We start from the raw sequence: 17,178 nt of genomic DNA, 5'->3' as shown, positions 1-17,178 counted from the left end.
TAATTTATTTAGGGTAAAAAAGTACCACCTTGTGAGAAAGCCATATTTTAAAAGATCAGAGTCCTAACAGTGTTATTACTTAACTCAAATCTGCTAAGAATAATAAAATTTATTGATGCTTTTCAATAAGAAAGAAGCCAAAATGCAATACTCACATATCCAGTTAAAAGGAGCCAGTTAAGTTGTTCCCTTGGTTTTGCAATGAAACAAGCAAATCAATCTTTTCAATGTTCTGATTGGTGTTTATAGAGGATGCCAGTGGAGAATTCTCTGGCATTTGCTGAGAAAGAAGTGTTGTCACAGGTGGCTGGCCCTCGTTTTGTGGTTGGCCTGGCTGACTTATGGCCATCAACTGATCTGGCAATGTAGCTGGTCCAGAAGTTAAAAGCTGACTACAGTCTGCAGAGATATTTAAAATAGAGAAGCTACCTGATTAGTTATTTTCTGTTAAGATTCATAAGAAGGTATTTATTAGTGGCTGGGGTAAATTCATTACTGTGTTTGCTCATTATAGAGTTAAAAGCGAGGCACCTGACAGCCTCCAAAAAGGTTTTCATTGAACAGTAGTAGAATTCATCCTAGGTTTCCTCTAAGCAGTATAAAAATAAACAATGCTTAGTTATCACCATAAGTCCTATATAATTTCCTTGCTATATAAACATTTAAAGAAACATGGTTTTCTACCTCACTGGAAACTACTTACTTTAATTGGCTGAAAAATTTTCTGTCATTCTTACTTCATTTTCCTTTCAAGTTTATATCTTAAAATGGCAAACACATACATTTATATATGTTACCACATTTAATCCTTCCAATATCCTTTTCAAGTATGTAATATTACCACCACTTTAGATGTGGAAATTGAGGCTCATGCAGGTCAAATATCCTGTCTAAGGTCTCAGTCTGTAAGTGGTATAGCTGGGATTTGAAATCAATTCTGTCTAACTACAATCTGTGCTCTTAAAACCACTATGTTGTGCTTTCTTCTAGTAATAATAATGTGACCATTTCGACCAATAACATTTAAGAAATGAGAAATTAGAAAGAGTTTCTTACTATTTTGAATGCCAAATAAGAACATTCCTGAAGTCTGCTGAGAAGAGCCAGGAGAATTTTGTAGTTGGTTCATTGTGCCTCCTGTAGTGTTGTGAAATAAAGTAGCCTGTGGTTGAGGTGAAGATGTGGCTCCTTGGATTCCAGGCATGTTGTTCTGAGGGGAATAAAGGGGAGACTGTTGCATGTCTTGTTGGTTTATACTGTTCTGCAATGCAGACATGGATGCTGGAGAAAGGAAGAGTGTTACTTGCTGCTCTTGAGAACTGGGTGACCCTTGGACCAACTGAATCTGAGGAGAGCTATGGAACAAGGAGGTCTGTGATGATTCGGACTGGGCAGGGCCTGGGTTCTGAAGTGAGGAAACTGTAGGCTGGTTCTGAAATTGCATGGGCTGCTGTTCTTGATTCATTGGGGCCATATTATTTTGTTGATGAAAAATTGACTGGTTCTGCTGCTCTTGATTAGCCATTGGATTTTGACTTGGGTTGAATATCATGTTTGGTGGTGGCTGCTTCTGAGATGCCATTGGAGCCATGGTATTCTGATTGCTGAATAAAATGCTCTGCTGTTGCTGCTGCTGTTGCTGCTGTTGCTGCTGCTGCTGCTGCTGCTGCTCCTGGGATGCAGAGTTACTCTGGATGGCGACCATTGAGTGCTGTGACTGGAAGATTGTTCCTTGTTGGTTTTGAGGCATTGGATTAGGAGGAAGGGAGCCCAGGGAAACCTGAGGCTGAAATAGACCTTGCTGGGAGGGTTGTGCCTGTTCTTGGGAAAGCATAGGGGTCTGGATGTGTGATATTGGAGCCTGCTGTTGGAATGCAGCTTGCTGCTCAGTGTTTGATGTTGACTGAAGTGGAGAAATTGAATTCTGAGCTGCAAAAAATGAAATCTGTTCTTCTTGGGCTACTGTGTTAGTTTGAAGATTATTCATTGGACTCTGGGAAAGAAATATGTTGGCTGACTGCTGGTCTTGAGGAACAGAAGATCCCTGTAGCACAGCCATGGTATTTTGAGAGTGAAACATTGGAGGCTGCATTTGTTCAGAGGAGGTTGTAGAAGTCTGACTGTGGACAATAGGACTTGGACTATGAAAAATAGAACCTTGAGTTTCCTGGGAAAGGTTCTGAGCATCAGCAATAGGATTCTGAGGATGAAAGAGTTGAGCCTGTGAATGAGAAGACTGCTGCAAAAAATTCCCTGATTGGAGTGACATCATCTCATTACCTTGCTGGAATAAACCATTACCTTGCTGCTGGGTACCATTATTTTGAACGCTTATCATACTTTTCGTAGATGAAAAAAGGTTAACTTGAGGTTGACTGTCCCCACTATGCTGCATTTGGACCATGGTCTGAAAGACACTGTTCTGAATCTGTTTTGCTTGTGCTCCAGTTTCTTCTCCATCTGCTGAACTTGATGTCTGAAACATGGTAGTGCCAGGAGTTGCAACCTGCTGTGTGGTGGTTGTAGCAGTTTCATTACCAGAAACTGCAGGAGGAGAAGAAAACAATTCACATTGCATTTGCATGTCCTCATTGGCTGATAACGCACTCATCATATGAGAAGTCTGCTGGTAAACTGGAGACTGCTGAAGGTTTCCACTTGCTGAAGCAGTTGAAGGAAATAGCTCTGACTGAATCTGGGCAGCTGCCTGGCAGATACTCTGTTGCATCTCTATCACCATTGCAGCTGATGATTCCATCACTTGCTGTTGCTGTTGTTGCTGTTGTTGATTAGATAATGTGTTTTCATTCTGTGGGTGAACACTTTCAGCTCTTCCAGCTATTAAATTATCTGGTCTGGTATGGACTGCTGGCTCTGTTGAGGAAAACATTCCAGGGCTTACGCTATTTTGAATTTGACTGACTTGTTGAAAAATGTCTGCACTAAGCTGTTCTTGAACATTCTCATTACCATCTGGAGCAGAAAATAAAACTGAAGATAACTGTTGTTGTGCCTCTAAAACTTGTTGGACCAAGTCAACATTTCCATTGCTGCCACTAGTAGTACTGCCTGTAAAACTTCCTGCCTGCAGCTGTTGAATTGTATTCTGTAGCTGCTGACTCACACTATTTGGTGATGGGAAAATATTTGATGAAATCTGCTGCTGTAAAGTCTGTGCTTGTTCTTGTAGTGGTGACTGCTGCTGTTGCTGTGATGCCTCAGTCAGGTGTGACAAATTAACCACTGTACCATCTGACTGTAATACCTCTCTAGACTGAGTTTCTCTTGTCTGAAACTGTGTAGCCTGCTGCAGTAGTGCATCACTGTTGGGCAGCTGACTAGAAGCAGAAACTGCTGGAAAGGTACCAGGCTGTGAAATGTCCTGTGTTTGGATAGTTGTCAGGGTCTCTGGGTTGTATGCCTTGGGCTGAATCTGTTGTTGCTTTTCGTTTTCAGAAGGTAAGTGGGAAGATGATGATGATGATGAAAAAGACCCATTTCCTGCTATGTTAGAGATATTTTCTAATGTTTGTTGAGTGGATCCAACTGTCTTTGTAGTCTAAAAAATAAAAATCGCCAAATAACATGTACATATAAATATTAAATGAGCTCATATGATACTTCAAAAATTATTATTATTATAAAAACATATGCAGGGCCAATTTTCCCCTCTATATTATTATTTGGAAAACAGGAGTAAGACTGTGATTCTCAGTGATAACATTATGTCTTACTGTCATCGGGATTTTTAAATAAGTATTATAAGCAAAGATAGTCAAACAAGTAGAAGTAGAAGAATAATCAGCTGCTGGAGAGTAAGAACACAATAATTCTATGGCTCATGAATTAATAGCCAATTTAAAAATATCTCCATTTGTGGATCACTGGTAACATTATTGGGAGGGGGGAACAAAGGAAAAATGGAAAAGGAGTTATAGGAAAAGACTGGTGGAGAACAGGAAATAAAATGTCTGTAGTTTTGAAAATGCTAAAACCAGTACTTTCATTAATACCACACATCACAAAGGTCTAGCTAATGTATTAATTCCTCCCTTGTCAAAAATGTATATTGGCGTATAGCTGATTCACTTTGTGATACAGCAGAAACTAACACACTATTGTAAAGCAATTATACTCCAATAAAGATGTTAAAAAAAAATGTACATTGGAAGTTGCTTTGCAGGCTATTTTATTTGAATATAAAAATCATTACTCTGCAAAGCAAAATTCATTAAGTGAATCCGAAGAGAAACAGATATAAAAGAAATAGGAGAAGTAAAAAGCATAAATATGGGGAAAAGAAATCAAACTACTCAAAATACAGCAATTTTTATATTTGAGGTTAACATGTGGGGCACTAGTCAATGCAGCTCACCTTAAAAATAGGGGAAGATCTTTTCTCTGCTGTTACTTCCATTGGAGTAACATCTTCACTCTTAATCACACTGCTTGATATGAGTGGAGTGATCAGAGCATTAGGAAGAATATTTACCTGATCTAAGTTACATCCAGCAGTTTTCATTGCTGCACACACATCAAAAAAAGAAAGAAACATTTAAAATCACTGAAATCATCAACTATTTCATTCTACTGTGTGTTGACATTAGTCATGATTTAAACGTCTATTTTTTGATGCTATGATGGTAGCATGAGATACAAAACTGGTGTATCAAAATGTGCCCTCTTTTTTTTTTTTTTCTTGGTCATGCTGCGCGGCAGGTGGGATCTTGGTTCCCTGACCAGGGATTGAACCCAGGCCCCTTGGCAGTGAGAGCACGGAGTCCTAACCACTGGACCACCAGGGAATTCTCTGCCTTCCCTCTTTTTAAGTAGCAGTGCCCTGAGGACTCCTGGTAAGAGCCTGAGACTATGAGTTAAATATCAACAACTGAGCATTTCAGTTATCAAGTGATACTCCCCAGCACCCTTCCAAGGTGCCCTGAATTAATACACTGCTTAACATGACCATCATATATTATAGGATACAGCTTGGAAATCTCCAGGAGGTTCAAGCTACTCAATTACAACTGTTATGTTCTCTTACTATCTGGCTGCCTGGCAGTATAAAGCCAAACTTTTTAAAGGCCATAGAATTGTCTGAACATTTCTTTCCTCAACAAAACTCAAGTTTCTCATTAAAAGATGCCACCAATTAACCAAACAGATTTCACTTTTCTAAATTAATGTCTTAGAAAACTTGAATTTGCCAAGTTGACACATGAACACATTTCTCTTTTAGATAGTACTTAAACTTCTGAAAAGAAAAAATTTTAAGTCCTATTTTAGGTTTACCAATTAAATTTCCAAAGCAAAACCAGCAAGTATTTTTCTACTTCCATCTACTTCCATTTTCAGAAGTAGTTATAGATTAACAACCAAGGAAAGGCAATACATAGCAGATAGGTAAGTTCTACCACTTCATTATAACTATTTTTCCCCCTTGATGCTCTTTCTTCTTTTTTGTCTATTGAAGCCTGCCATTGGCACTTAGTGGAGCATACTGATAATCACTAATGGCAGTCTCCTAAATTGAACACAGAGCCAAATTCTGATCTAAAAGTTTACCACTACTTTGAGACCCTGTGTAAAGAAATATAGATTCCCCAGAAGGCTCAGCTGTTAAACTTCTTTTTCTATTGAATTATAATTAACATACAATATTATATTAGCCTTAGGTATACAACATAGTGATTTGATATTTTTATACATAGATTTCTTAATTTGATACTGAGAAGAAATCCTGGCTACAAAGAGGGTTTTAAAATGGAATATGGTATATGAGCAGGATAGTTATCTTTGTAAATATTTTGATTTCAAAATATTTGAAACCTTCTAGTCTTTATTCAACTTGTCTCACAGCCAGCTGGCTAGAAACAATTCCTATGGAAATTGATTATACTGGGGGAGGGAAAAGTGCCCATTTAACTTTCGATATTCTATGCTTTATTACTCTAAGAAATGAATTATTTACTCATGAGTTCTCTGGACCTATTTTCACCTAGATACTATCAATACCAATATGATTCAACTCACAATCCAATTCTGTCTGAGACAAAGCATCAGATCATGCACAGGGCAGGCATTTAAAAGTAATTCAGGCCCACCCCACAAGACAATTTGAAAGACCATTAGTGTTGTCTTACGTTGATCCTGTAATATCAACTGCTATTCTTGCTTTTGAATTCTATTAGAATGTGAGTTCCATGAAGGCAGAGATTTTGTTGTTGTTGACTGATGCATAGTACGTAATCAATAAATATTTGTTGAATGAAGAAATGAATGAATGAATTTTACTTTTCCTTTATCGTAGTCAATTTAGTTTGTTGTGGACTATTTGGTTAATCTTACAGTGTTACATATTTTCATTAATAGTATTTCTGGCCTAAAAATTTTCAGTATCTAAAAACAAGTTTATATTACATTTCAATTAGAAACTGCATATAAATATCCATTGACAAACAAATGCATCACCTACACAGTTACTGCTTAACAGATCTATATGCATATTTGCCCCAAATTTATTTAGGGAATAATTCTCTCCCTCTCCCTCCCCCTCCCTCTCTCTCTGTCCCCCCTCCTCTCCCCCTCTCTCCCCCTCCCCCCCCCTCTCTTGACCTCACTGCACGGCTTGTGGGATCTTAGTTCCCTGACCAGAGATCAAACCCCGGCCCACGGCAATGAAAGCCCAAGTCCTAACCACTGGACAGCCAGGGAATTCCCAGAGAATAATTCTTATTAGTGTGATTTTTCTTCTTCTGGAAAGTGAGAATAAGTGGAATAAGTTGAGCAGGAGTCTTTTACTTCTCCTAAGGAGACTATTCACAAATAGGTATGTCTACTAGCGTAGACAAACAAGGAAAGGACTTTTTGTCTAATGCTCACTCAAAGATACAAGTCTTTCTATGGCCATATGCACAAAGTCTTTGTATGGCCAATGATAATTTAGTTTTCTGAGCCCTATTCTAGTCTGTTTGTTGTGTTAGCTTTGCATGAGCTCCAGCTGGAATCCTGCTGGTGCTGCCTGCAGGAGTGGAAGGTGCTTCCCTGGGCTGCCTGGTGTCATTAGGTGGGGGTGAGGGGTGCTGGACCTGCAGGAGGGAAAACCTTTCTCCTGGTATGTTCTCTGGTCTCCTGGTACTAATGGGGTTCCCATTATATCACTGTTGGTGCTGTTGGGGAAGGGAAGCAACTACATGGGCTGTCTTTTGCCACTGGGTACAAGGTCAAGAACTGTGGGGTCTGGGCTGCATAGCTCTCTGCCACTGGGTAGAGGTTTGGGAGACCCTGGTCTAGTTTACCTTCTGCCCCTGGATTGCCTTCTGCCACTGGATGGAGGGTTGGGAGACACTTGGTCTGGATCTTACTATGGCCCTGGTGGAGGGCCAGGTGCTGCCAGGTCTAGGTCTCTCTCCACTGTTGGGGGAAGGATAGAGACACACAGGGCCTACTGGTACCACCAGTGCAGGTGGAGGGGGCCTGTGTGCTGCTGCCTGCTGTGGGATGGAGGATGGGTTGGCCCCCTGGGTTCTGCCCTTGCCACTCTTGCAGACATACTGACCTGCTGCTGCTGGCACATATGAGTTCTGTGTTTTGGGCCTCCTGGTTCCACTGTTGGCAGATCAGGTCCATTACTAGTTGGCGGATGTGGGGAATGGGGCAGGCTAACCCTTCCAAATTCTGCTGTTGCTATTGCAGGTTTGGGTAGGGGATGGGTTGGCCCCCAAACACTGCTAATGGGTCAGCTGCTGTCACTTGGTACGAGTCATCCCACTAAGTCTCTACTGGGCTTTCCCTTTCCTTATCTTTTGGCCAAAGAGAACAGGCTTTTCATGCTTATTTATAGATTTATTATTTTGTCTATGCCTGTTGCCAGTTCTGAGTTGCAACTGCTGCCCAATTCAGAAAAATGGGAGATAAAAAGAAAACCAGGTAACTCACTTGCTGTTGTTCTGTAAGTTCTAAGGTGTTCAGCCAGTCCTATTCCTTCTTTCTATATTTCAAAGTCCTTTTATACTGCTGAATATTTCCAAGGTATTAAGTAGATTTAGAAAGGAGGAACAGGGAAAAGTGAGTCTATACTATCTCCACCACCCACTCAGGAGAAACAGCTCTATTCGGACTGAGAGTTGGAGATGAGAGGAGGACCTGAGAGAGCATACTGAGCTAAGGAGTAGAGATTAGTTTCCAAAATGGCAGTCAGAGCTCATCAGCCAAATGGGCTCCACTTCCCAGCAGCCTTGCAGTAAGTGCAATCAATAAAAGGCCTGCTGGGAAATGTTTATTTGCCACTAAATCACCCAAGCATGCCACAATTACAAGAAAGGTACAGGTTGTTTTTTTGTTTTTTGTTTTCCATAATTAAATTTCCACAGCATCTCCTCAATCAAAAGTATTACAAAAAGAAGTAAAAAATCACATTTTACAGATCTTAGACTTGTCTTCAGCATTTTGCTCAAATTTCACCATCTTCAAAAAGTAAAACTCTTGTAAAACCATCAGCTAAAAGTTCTATCCAAGCAGTGAGAATACGGCCTTTGCTAGCCCATGGCAATTCTTTTCCCATTTTCCCTAGCCAGTTAGGGTTGAAAAGCAGAGTGAGGCTCAGACTGCACGGGTGCGGAGGGGAGAGACTCAAGGGCTAATTTCCCCCAGTACAAGATGGCATCTGAAGCTTGACGGGAGAGCACAACTGGAGGGACTTGAGGGAAGGGTCCAGGCCCTGTATTCAGTCAGAATCACTGCTGGAAGAGGAGGAGGAAGAGGAGAAATGCTTGCCATGTTTGTGGTTCTTTTTGTGAGCTTTCTTCATTTCCTTCTGCATCTTCTTGTCAATCACCACTCCTGGTCCTACCATGCCAGGAGCCAAAGGATTCACAGGATGCATGCCAGGGGAAGGTGGTGGGTATGCAGGGGGGTAAGGACCTGAGGGTTGGCATCCTGGATACGTGGTTGTGGCACAGGATGACAGGGTCCACCAGGGGGAAAAGCTGGATTCCCCTGGGGTGATCCTGGGGGATTGGGAAAGGGGCCTGGAGGAAAGGTAGGGTTGGCAGGTGGTGGATGGGCAGGATTGCAACCTCTAGGGTACCCGATGTTAGGGGGTATGGATTTGGTCCTGGCTGCCCAGCATTGGGATTCCACATGTTCAGGTGTTTCCTCCAATCCAGGAATGGAGAAAGAAGGAAACTGAGGAATCCAGATGTCCCGTCACCTTTACACCACCGCCTGGGCTAAGTCTGCACTATCTTGTCTCAGAACCCACAACTGTATCTTAACAGACTTGCAAATAATACTAAATGGCTTTTAGTATCTTTTCTTCCTACATTTTCACTATGTATTTATTGAGCCCTTACAAAGTTCCAGGCACTGTTCTAGGTTATGTGGATCCAGTGATGAATAAGATGGATAAAGCCCTACTACCTGGAGGTTACATTTTAGTGAAGGAGGAAAAACATACAAACAAGTAAAGTCTGTACTACCTAGAAGTTGGGGGAGAAGTTTTAAGCCAATTCAAAAAATCCAGAAAGTAAATTATTATTTTTTATTTTGGCCATGCCGCATGGCCTGCGAGATCTTAGTTCCCTGACCAGCGAATCAAACCCGGCCCCACGGCAGTGAAAGCGTGAAGTCCTAACCACTGGACCACCAGGGAATTCCCCAGAAAGTAAATTAGACAGACATATTTAACCATCCCAGTATCAATTTGAGTTTATGAAGAATACTGTTATAGATAGTTTATGCCAAATAATTTTTTAAAGAGTGTTCTCCTTCCATCCATGCCAAATAATAACAATTTTGGAAACTTAGAACAATCTTTGCTAAGTTTGTTGTCATCAAGCAGCACTTAGGTCATATACAAATACATTTGGTTAAAATATGAATTAAGATTTATAAGGGATGGAAATAATAGAGTAAAAAGAATATAGAGTTTTGGGGGAAATCTAAGTTGCAACCTCTGTCAGTTATTAGCTGTGTGACCTTGAGCAAATCACTTAACTTCTCTAAATTTTGGTTTATTTACCTGTAAAATGAGATTGAACTATATTATCTCTATGATTCCTACAAGCTCCTAAAACTTTTCACATAACTGCAACCAGTTAGAGAAAAACATATGCTGGCAACTATTTTTTCACATTCATCCAATTAACCACTTTTTACAAAGCTAAAACTGAGAGACTGCACATCAATACTCTATCCCTGGGTCCTAAACCTGCATCACAGAGTTTTTGAATGATCGATCTAGAACAATAGTTTACACTGTACACTTTATCTTATTTAATCTGTATTACTTTTGTATTAATATATACACAGTTGGGTAAAACTGAAAAATGAATCATGATGCTTTACCACTAGCCTTAATATCTCACTGAGCAGTTGTGCAGTTATCCCCCTTACTCTCCACCTCCCCCTGCAAACCCTCCCCAAGGAATGAGAAACTTGTTGCAGAGCGAAAGCTTTCAATGTCTGGCCATAATGTCATATTTGTGTATCAAGTTCTAAATCTTACTGTAATTGATGGCTATTTTAAAGAATGTTATGTGGAGGATTACGCCATAACACAAATTTAAAAGTCATTCATGTTGCTCAGTCTTCATCATTAAAGCATACCTAATTAAATCGCTCAGAGGGCACCTGGGCATTATACCAAAGCTCTGATTTCAAGGAATCACAAAAATAAGCTATTTGTCAAGGGAAATTCCTAGTTGAAAGTTATTGTTGGTTTAACTGATCAGGAATCTCCAATTAATGATACTGTATTTAAAAATGACAAATGAAAAATTTTAACTGATAAGATAGTTTAGTATTCAATTTAATTTTATATCTTCATAAAATTATTTTACATGATTTCAGTTGATAAAATTGTCAAAATAAGAAGGTCTGAATTGTGAAAAATAATATGTGTATGTGTGTTTCTTACCCATTTATTAGGCTTGTAAGATTTTGATCAAATGACTAAATCATTTTATTACCAAAAATTAAACATAGCATTTAAAACCTTTTAACCTTCATTATGAGAAATTTCACACTGGATTACATTAGTGTCCCACCAGCCTGATACTCTATGAAAGAAGCATGAAGGAATTTTTGGAGAAAAGCAGGAACACATCAAAGTTGGCAAAGGACAGACCACAAATGTCCCTGACTTTCTCTAATGATTGATTAATTATGGTACTATTCATCTAATAAACACCGTTTGAATTATTATTGCTTAGATGTTACCTTATACACTAAAGCTCGACCTGTCTTTTTAAATTCCTCTATGGAATCTTGATTTCCTCATCTGTGAAATGACAATCATAAATTTCCTACCTCATAGACTTTGGCAGATTAAATGAGATAAGGCTGGTAAAGAGTGTGGAATGCTGCCTAGCATTTAATATATGTTTGAGAAACATTAGCCATGGTTATCCCTAGCAGAGACTTGTAAATTTTCCTGTAGTTAAATCAGATAATTATGCACTTACTTGTGCATAATTCCTAATTAATCTATTTTGGAACTGTTGATAGAAATTATAATGGCAAGCTATACTGAACTGAATATATATATGAATGCTGAATTTTACTATGACAATAGGAAAAAAAATCCACTGTATTTGATAAAACGTATTAAGCATATTATGCCCCTTAAAAATATAAGTATACAAAATTTTAAAATTTAACTCATATGAATTTCATGGCAGAAAAATATAAGTAAAAGCTAGAATTACAGGAATAAATCAATGGCCATTATGCAATTGACATCTTCATATGTAATGGCACAAAAGCATCATAATTGAGAAACACATTATAACATCCTGAAGATATCTTCATTTTCTGTTTGGAAATAATGGTGTCAGAAGAAAGAATGGTACCTAAAGAACCTAAAGCAACTTTTTCAAATGCCAAGTTCCTATTTTGGTCTCTTTAGTCTCAATGTCAAGTACTACTCTTATTGGCAGCAAGAAGCTTTATAAAGCTATTTTATATACATTATTGTACTCTATATATACTTTTAAGATTTTTAATATTTGGGAATAAAAAACAAAACAAAACAAAAACTCCTCTACTCCAACATATGTTAAAAAAAAAAAGTTGTTTATATGGTAAATGAAGGGAAATATCAAGTTGGAAAGCAAATCTCTGCATTCAGTAAAGTCAAACAAGTATTTATTTTACAATATGGAAGATAACCTGCTAAGTGTTCTGAGTACACAAGAGAAAATAAAATAGTAAGGTTTGCTAGAGAAAATAAAGCATCACTAATTTACAATTTTTGAGCAGAATTAACTTGGTACCTTTCATGGCCTCTTCGAAAGAGCAAGGTCTTGCCGGACTAGATATTTCCTTCTTCACGTTTACATTCAAAGCAGCAGCTGCTGCTATTAAGACAAACAAAAAGGATTAATGTATTTATTTAAACTTATCCTAACAAAACGTGTATCTTAAAATTCTTTAACTGGAATATCTTCTCACAAAGCACTATTAAATTATTTGTTTAGCAGAAATTCTAGGTTCAGATGAGTTTTTATAATCACCAGTCTACGCTCTAAAATGCACCAGTCTCCCAGTGGGCAGAAGCATATGCTTACTTATTAAAACAAAATAAAAACAACCGCAACTTCAAAAAATCTTTCTTGTAACAGTACACATATTGATATGAGTAGAAGACTGATATGAGATTTTTTAAACTTACCAAATATACTGTAACACTAGCATGAAAAAAAAAATTCACCATTTACCTACATAAATGATTTATTTAAAATAATACTGATTCAGAGTCAATTGAGCTAAATTTTTTAAAAAACTGTGATGAATATACAAAATCTATAACATTATGATTATTCTTTTTAGCAAGCCCTGGAAAATATAATCTTTGCTATTATTTATGGAGAATTACTACACTACTATATCTATACATATCAAGTACATCTATTATGAAAACTTTAATGAGCGTGAAAGTAGAGATCAGTTCTGAATGGTAAAGTTAAATAAATTCCAAATAAACAGGTTTTTACTTAAAATGACTGTTTAATAATTTTATTTAAATAGATGTTAATTTCTATTTTTCATTGTATTAATTTTATTTATTTATTTTATTTATTCCCTAATTTATTCAAAATGGGAATTGAGTCAACTTATTTTCAATTTATTCTTAACATGACAATGCAAAATGATGGTTATAGAGAATATAAAGAGATAGTTGACTGTGAATAAAGAGACAAAATGTACACATCTCCTAAGAATGAAGTTAAAAAATTTATCTAAGCATGCTGTGCTGCACATGAGGTCCAACAAATGATAATTTGAATTAACTATCAATTGAATGAAATTATCAATTGAATAGAATTGATGAGAAAAGAAATCCATAGACAATTTTATATTTTTTTATTTTTTATTTTTTTATTTTTATTTTTTTAATTTATTAAATTTTTTTTAAATTTTTTTAAAAAATTTATTTATTTATTTATGGCTGTGTTGGGTCCTCATTTCTGTGCGAGGGCTTTCTCCAGTTGTGGCAAGTGGGGGCCACTCTTCATCGCGGTGCACGGGCCTGTAACTATCGCGGCCTCTCCTGTTGCGGAGCACAGGCTCCAGATGTGCAGGCTCAGTAATTGTGGCTCACGGGCCCAGCTGCTCCGTGGCATGTGCGATCCTCCCAGACCAGGGCTCGAACCCGTGTCCCCTGCATTGGCAGGCAGACTCTCAACCACTGCGCCACCAGGGAAGCCCTATTTTTTTAATTTTTATTTTACTTAATTTATATTTATTTTTGGCTGTGTTGGGTCTGCGTTTCTGTGCGAGGGCTTTCTCTAGTTGCGGCAAGCGGGGGCCACTCTTCATCGCGGTGCGCGGGCCTCTCACTATCGCGGCCGCTCTTGTTGCGGAGCACAGGCTCCAGACGCGCAGGCTCAGTAGTTGTGGCTCACGGGCCTAGTTGCTCCGCGGCATGTGGGATCTTCCCAGACCAGGGCTCGAACCCGTGTCCCCTGCATTGGCAGGCAGACTCCCAACCACTGTGCCACCAGGGAAGCCCCATAGACAATTTTAAAGCATAACATTAATTCTAATAATTACAGATTTAAAGATGGAAACTAATCTTTGAAAAATTTTTAAATTTCTACTTTTAAAACAAGTTTTAGTCATTTGTCTTTAGAGCAACAAAAAATTATGAATAAATATTTTATCCTCCATTTCTTATAGCAATTACTAATGCAGAGTCACTGCAAAAACTAAGGAGATTTCTGTGTCTTAATAGATGGAAGGGGCTTCCCTGGTGGCGCAGTGGTTGAGAGTCTGCCTGCCAATGCAGGGGACACGGGTTTGAGCCCTGGTCTGGGAAGATCCCACATGCCGCGGAGCAACTAGGCCCGTGAGCCACAACTGCTGAGCCTGCGCGTCTGGAGCCTGTGCTCCGCAACAGGAGAGGCCGTGATAGTGAGAGGCCCGCGCACCGTGATGAAGAGTGGCCCCCGCTTGCCGCAACTGGAGAAAGCCCTCACACAGAAACGAAGACCCAACACAGCCAAATAAATAAATAAATACATTTAAAAAAAAAAAAATAGATGGAAGTAAAACAAATTAATGGCTAAGCAATGCTTCAGTGACTAACTGGCAATGAAACAAAGGTTTTACGACTCTGCAAAGTAAGTGCCTAAGAGCATGTACATGCAATGTATTTTTGGCAGTATAGACTCAGAAGGCTTTAGAGGGGCTTGTGTCTGGCAGAGCATGCGGAGCCAGCCAGTTTATGTACACTTGAGCCCCGCCTCAATCCTACTTTTAGACCGTGTACCAAGTATACAAGATCCCAAAATTTTCTGCACAACTACTCTATAGACCATGTGTGAAATCTTAGGCCTATAGGGTGAACAGAGCTTACGAGCACTGGCCAGTGCATCAAGGCCCTCCAGGTAGAGGATGGAGCCAGGAGAGGGAAAAGAAGGATGCCAGCCTGGGGATTCCTCTTTCTTCATGTTGTCATATCCCAGTTTGGACCTCCAAGCAGTTTGAAAATCCTCAATTCGAATCTTCCAGGTTATTATGAAGGTATTTTGGTCAAATTAGGAGGATAGAATATACTTTATTTAATTATTTGTTATTTTTATCTATAACTTTTAAATATTTAGACAAAATGGTGTAGCAGTTGCCATTTCTACTCTTGACTTACAAAAATTATGCTGGGCCTTGTTCTAGCTGTTACAATTACTATACACCACTGATTATTCAAATGTTTAACCACAGTCCCTGGATGAATCACAAAAGCAATTAGTTTATCATAATGAGACAGTGCAAATTTTCTATAACCAAGTTTTCCTGAAATCATATTCTCTCACATGAACACCTAAAAAGATGCTCACATTTTATAAAATATAAAAAAGTGAAATTGTGGGAAGATTCTTTAATTAGCTATATCATAAAGGCAGAAACTAAAGCATTGGATCTCACTATAAAATTTGCATATTATATATTTATTCAAGTAAGAGTTTCTGAGGGCGACTGCTATCTATGATATATACGGTACAAGGGGGAAATACTTAAAAGAATAAACGTATGTTAGTGATTGCCTAAATGTGGCCAAATACAGCCAATTAGTGTAGGCTTTAAAACAGAACACTTAAAAGCTGTTTTATTTGGCAATTTATTAAAGGGAAATTTTTAATAATCAGCATTCATTACTAAGAAATGAAGATTCATAGTGCTGATGCTAAGCACTTCAAAGTTCTGAAGTTCTTTATTATTGATCATAAAACCAAACAAAAACAACAAAACCTCAGTATTTTCAGGATGGCGAAAACTTTAAGGTTATTCACACACACACACACACACACACACACACACACACACTTCCTTCTTCCCTTCCCACACAAATATTTTAATTACTGTATGCCATTTTTCTCCCCCTATGAGCAAACTCCTCCTCACATAAGTACTAAATGTTAATATTTAGTAACTAGCAGTTACTAAAATGCTTTAACTACCATTAGTTTTAAATCAAATTTTCTTGGATTTTTGAGGCCTTCTTAGAAAGAAAACAATCAACTATTTCATCTTTAAGTATAAACCAATATCCTCTTCCCTAGTTTTGTTGAAGCCAGTATATTATTTCCAAACTTTGTCTTTTTCTGTCTGAAATTTCTACTTGGGATCTTTTGTTCTGAGATAAATACTAAAAGGATTTCATTAGTGCTATACTGTGGCACACTTTTGTAGCAAACTGGTGGGAAATAACCAATGCTGTGAAACTCAGACATGATTAAAAAGAACAAAAAGGGAACAGATCGCATTAAGTGATAGAAAGTAATTATCAAGACTAGTTACAACTCTGTCCTAGCGACTGTTTCCATCACTTTTGTTGCCAGGGCTTTCTTTCCTTGCTACCATTTTTCACTTTGTACCTCACTGAATCCTGAACTATTTGGGAATAACATATCGGTAAATGTAAAGATATGGAAGAACTTCTACCTCTAAAGCATGCCTGAGATAGAATGGAGTAAACCATGGTAAGCATGGCAGAAACCAAGCCTAGGTCAACAAAACATGTGAAGGGTTTCCATTTCCAAAATGTTCTCTCTGCTTCTCCAGGAAAAGCCTTCTCTTCTTCAGGCAACTAAACTAATGCAGGCAAAAAACTCTTAGGACACTTCTTACCCAGAGAGCTAAATTTATAAGCAACTGCTCTGGTTTCTTAAGCACCTATTTTACCTAAATGCTTAAAATTATATATAAAATATTTATTCACCAGAAGTCTCTGATATTTTTGATAACACAAATTAGAAAATGTTACAGGCATATGATTCTATTTGTGATATTATCACTTATCATTCCAAGCTATCTCTCACCTCTCCCAAAATGCATCCTATAAGCCAGCCAGACTAAAAACTATTAGCAGTTTCTCAAAGTCGTCACTTTCATCTTTCTGCACATAAGAGGTACTCAATGAATGGTAATTCTTACCAAGGAGTAACTTGTATGACAACTCTGGAGAGCCTGACTTCAGAGCATTTCTAGCTTTTCTTTTATTATTAGAGCATAAGGCAGAAACAGTTCCCTTAATATAAGAGTAAAAGCAGTGTTTGGTGGCCATCTTCTTAGGAAATAATGCCATCTTCAAAAAATACTGATATCAATTCATCTTAGCACACAACTTTCTCTTTTAAGTTGGCTGGTCTTCTTCATATTCTTCCAAAGAACTAGAAG

General features: G+C 38.2%; 2 protein-coding genes across 12 annotated transcripts in view; both read right to left on the bottom strand.

Annotated features, from left to right (window-relative positions):
* The window catches only part of NFAT5 (nuclear factor of activated T cells 5), a gene marked incomplete at its 5' end in the record, with an annotated part of 220,110 nt that overhangs the window by 8,196 nt on the left and 194,736 nt on the right, over nucleotides 1–17,178 (bottom strand). For 9 of the 11 annotated variants that reach the window (XM_082436144.1, XM_082436147.1, XM_082436148.1 and 6 more), the window contains 4 exons: nucleotides 156–399; nucleotides 1,057–3,559; nucleotides 4,376–4,524; nucleotides 12,276–12,359. In XM_082436144.1, the coding sequence (XP_082292270.1) occupies nucleotides 164–399; nucleotides 1,057–3,559; nucleotides 4,376–4,524; nucleotides 12,276–12,359 (2,972 nt within the window). In that variant the 3' untranslated portion in view covers nucleotides 156–163. The remainder of the gene's footprint in view (nucleotides 1–155; nucleotides 400–1,056; nucleotides 3,560–4,375; nucleotides 4,525–12,275; nucleotides 12,360–17,178) is intronic. The other 2 variants (XM_082436149.1, XM_082436151.1) reach the window with 1 other exon arrangement.
* On the bottom strand, nucleotides 6,585–12,268 carry LOC309648073 (proline-rich protein 13-like). The gene is given in 3 exon segments (XM_082436177.1): nucleotides 6,585–8,946; nucleotides 8,949–9,104; nucleotides 9,107–12,268. Coding segments are annotated over 3 exon segments (414 nt in total). The 5' UTR covers nucleotides 9,144–12,268; the 3' UTR covers nucleotides 6,585–8,725.

Source organism: Balaenoptera physalus (assembly GCF_965194825.1).
Source record: "Balaenoptera physalus genome assembly, chromosome: 19".
Lineage (NCBI taxonomy): Eukaryota > Metazoa > Chordata > Mammalia > Artiodactyla > Balaenopteridae > Balaenoptera > Balaenoptera physalus.
This window is presented reverse-complemented; position numbering and strand designations above follow the sequence as displayed.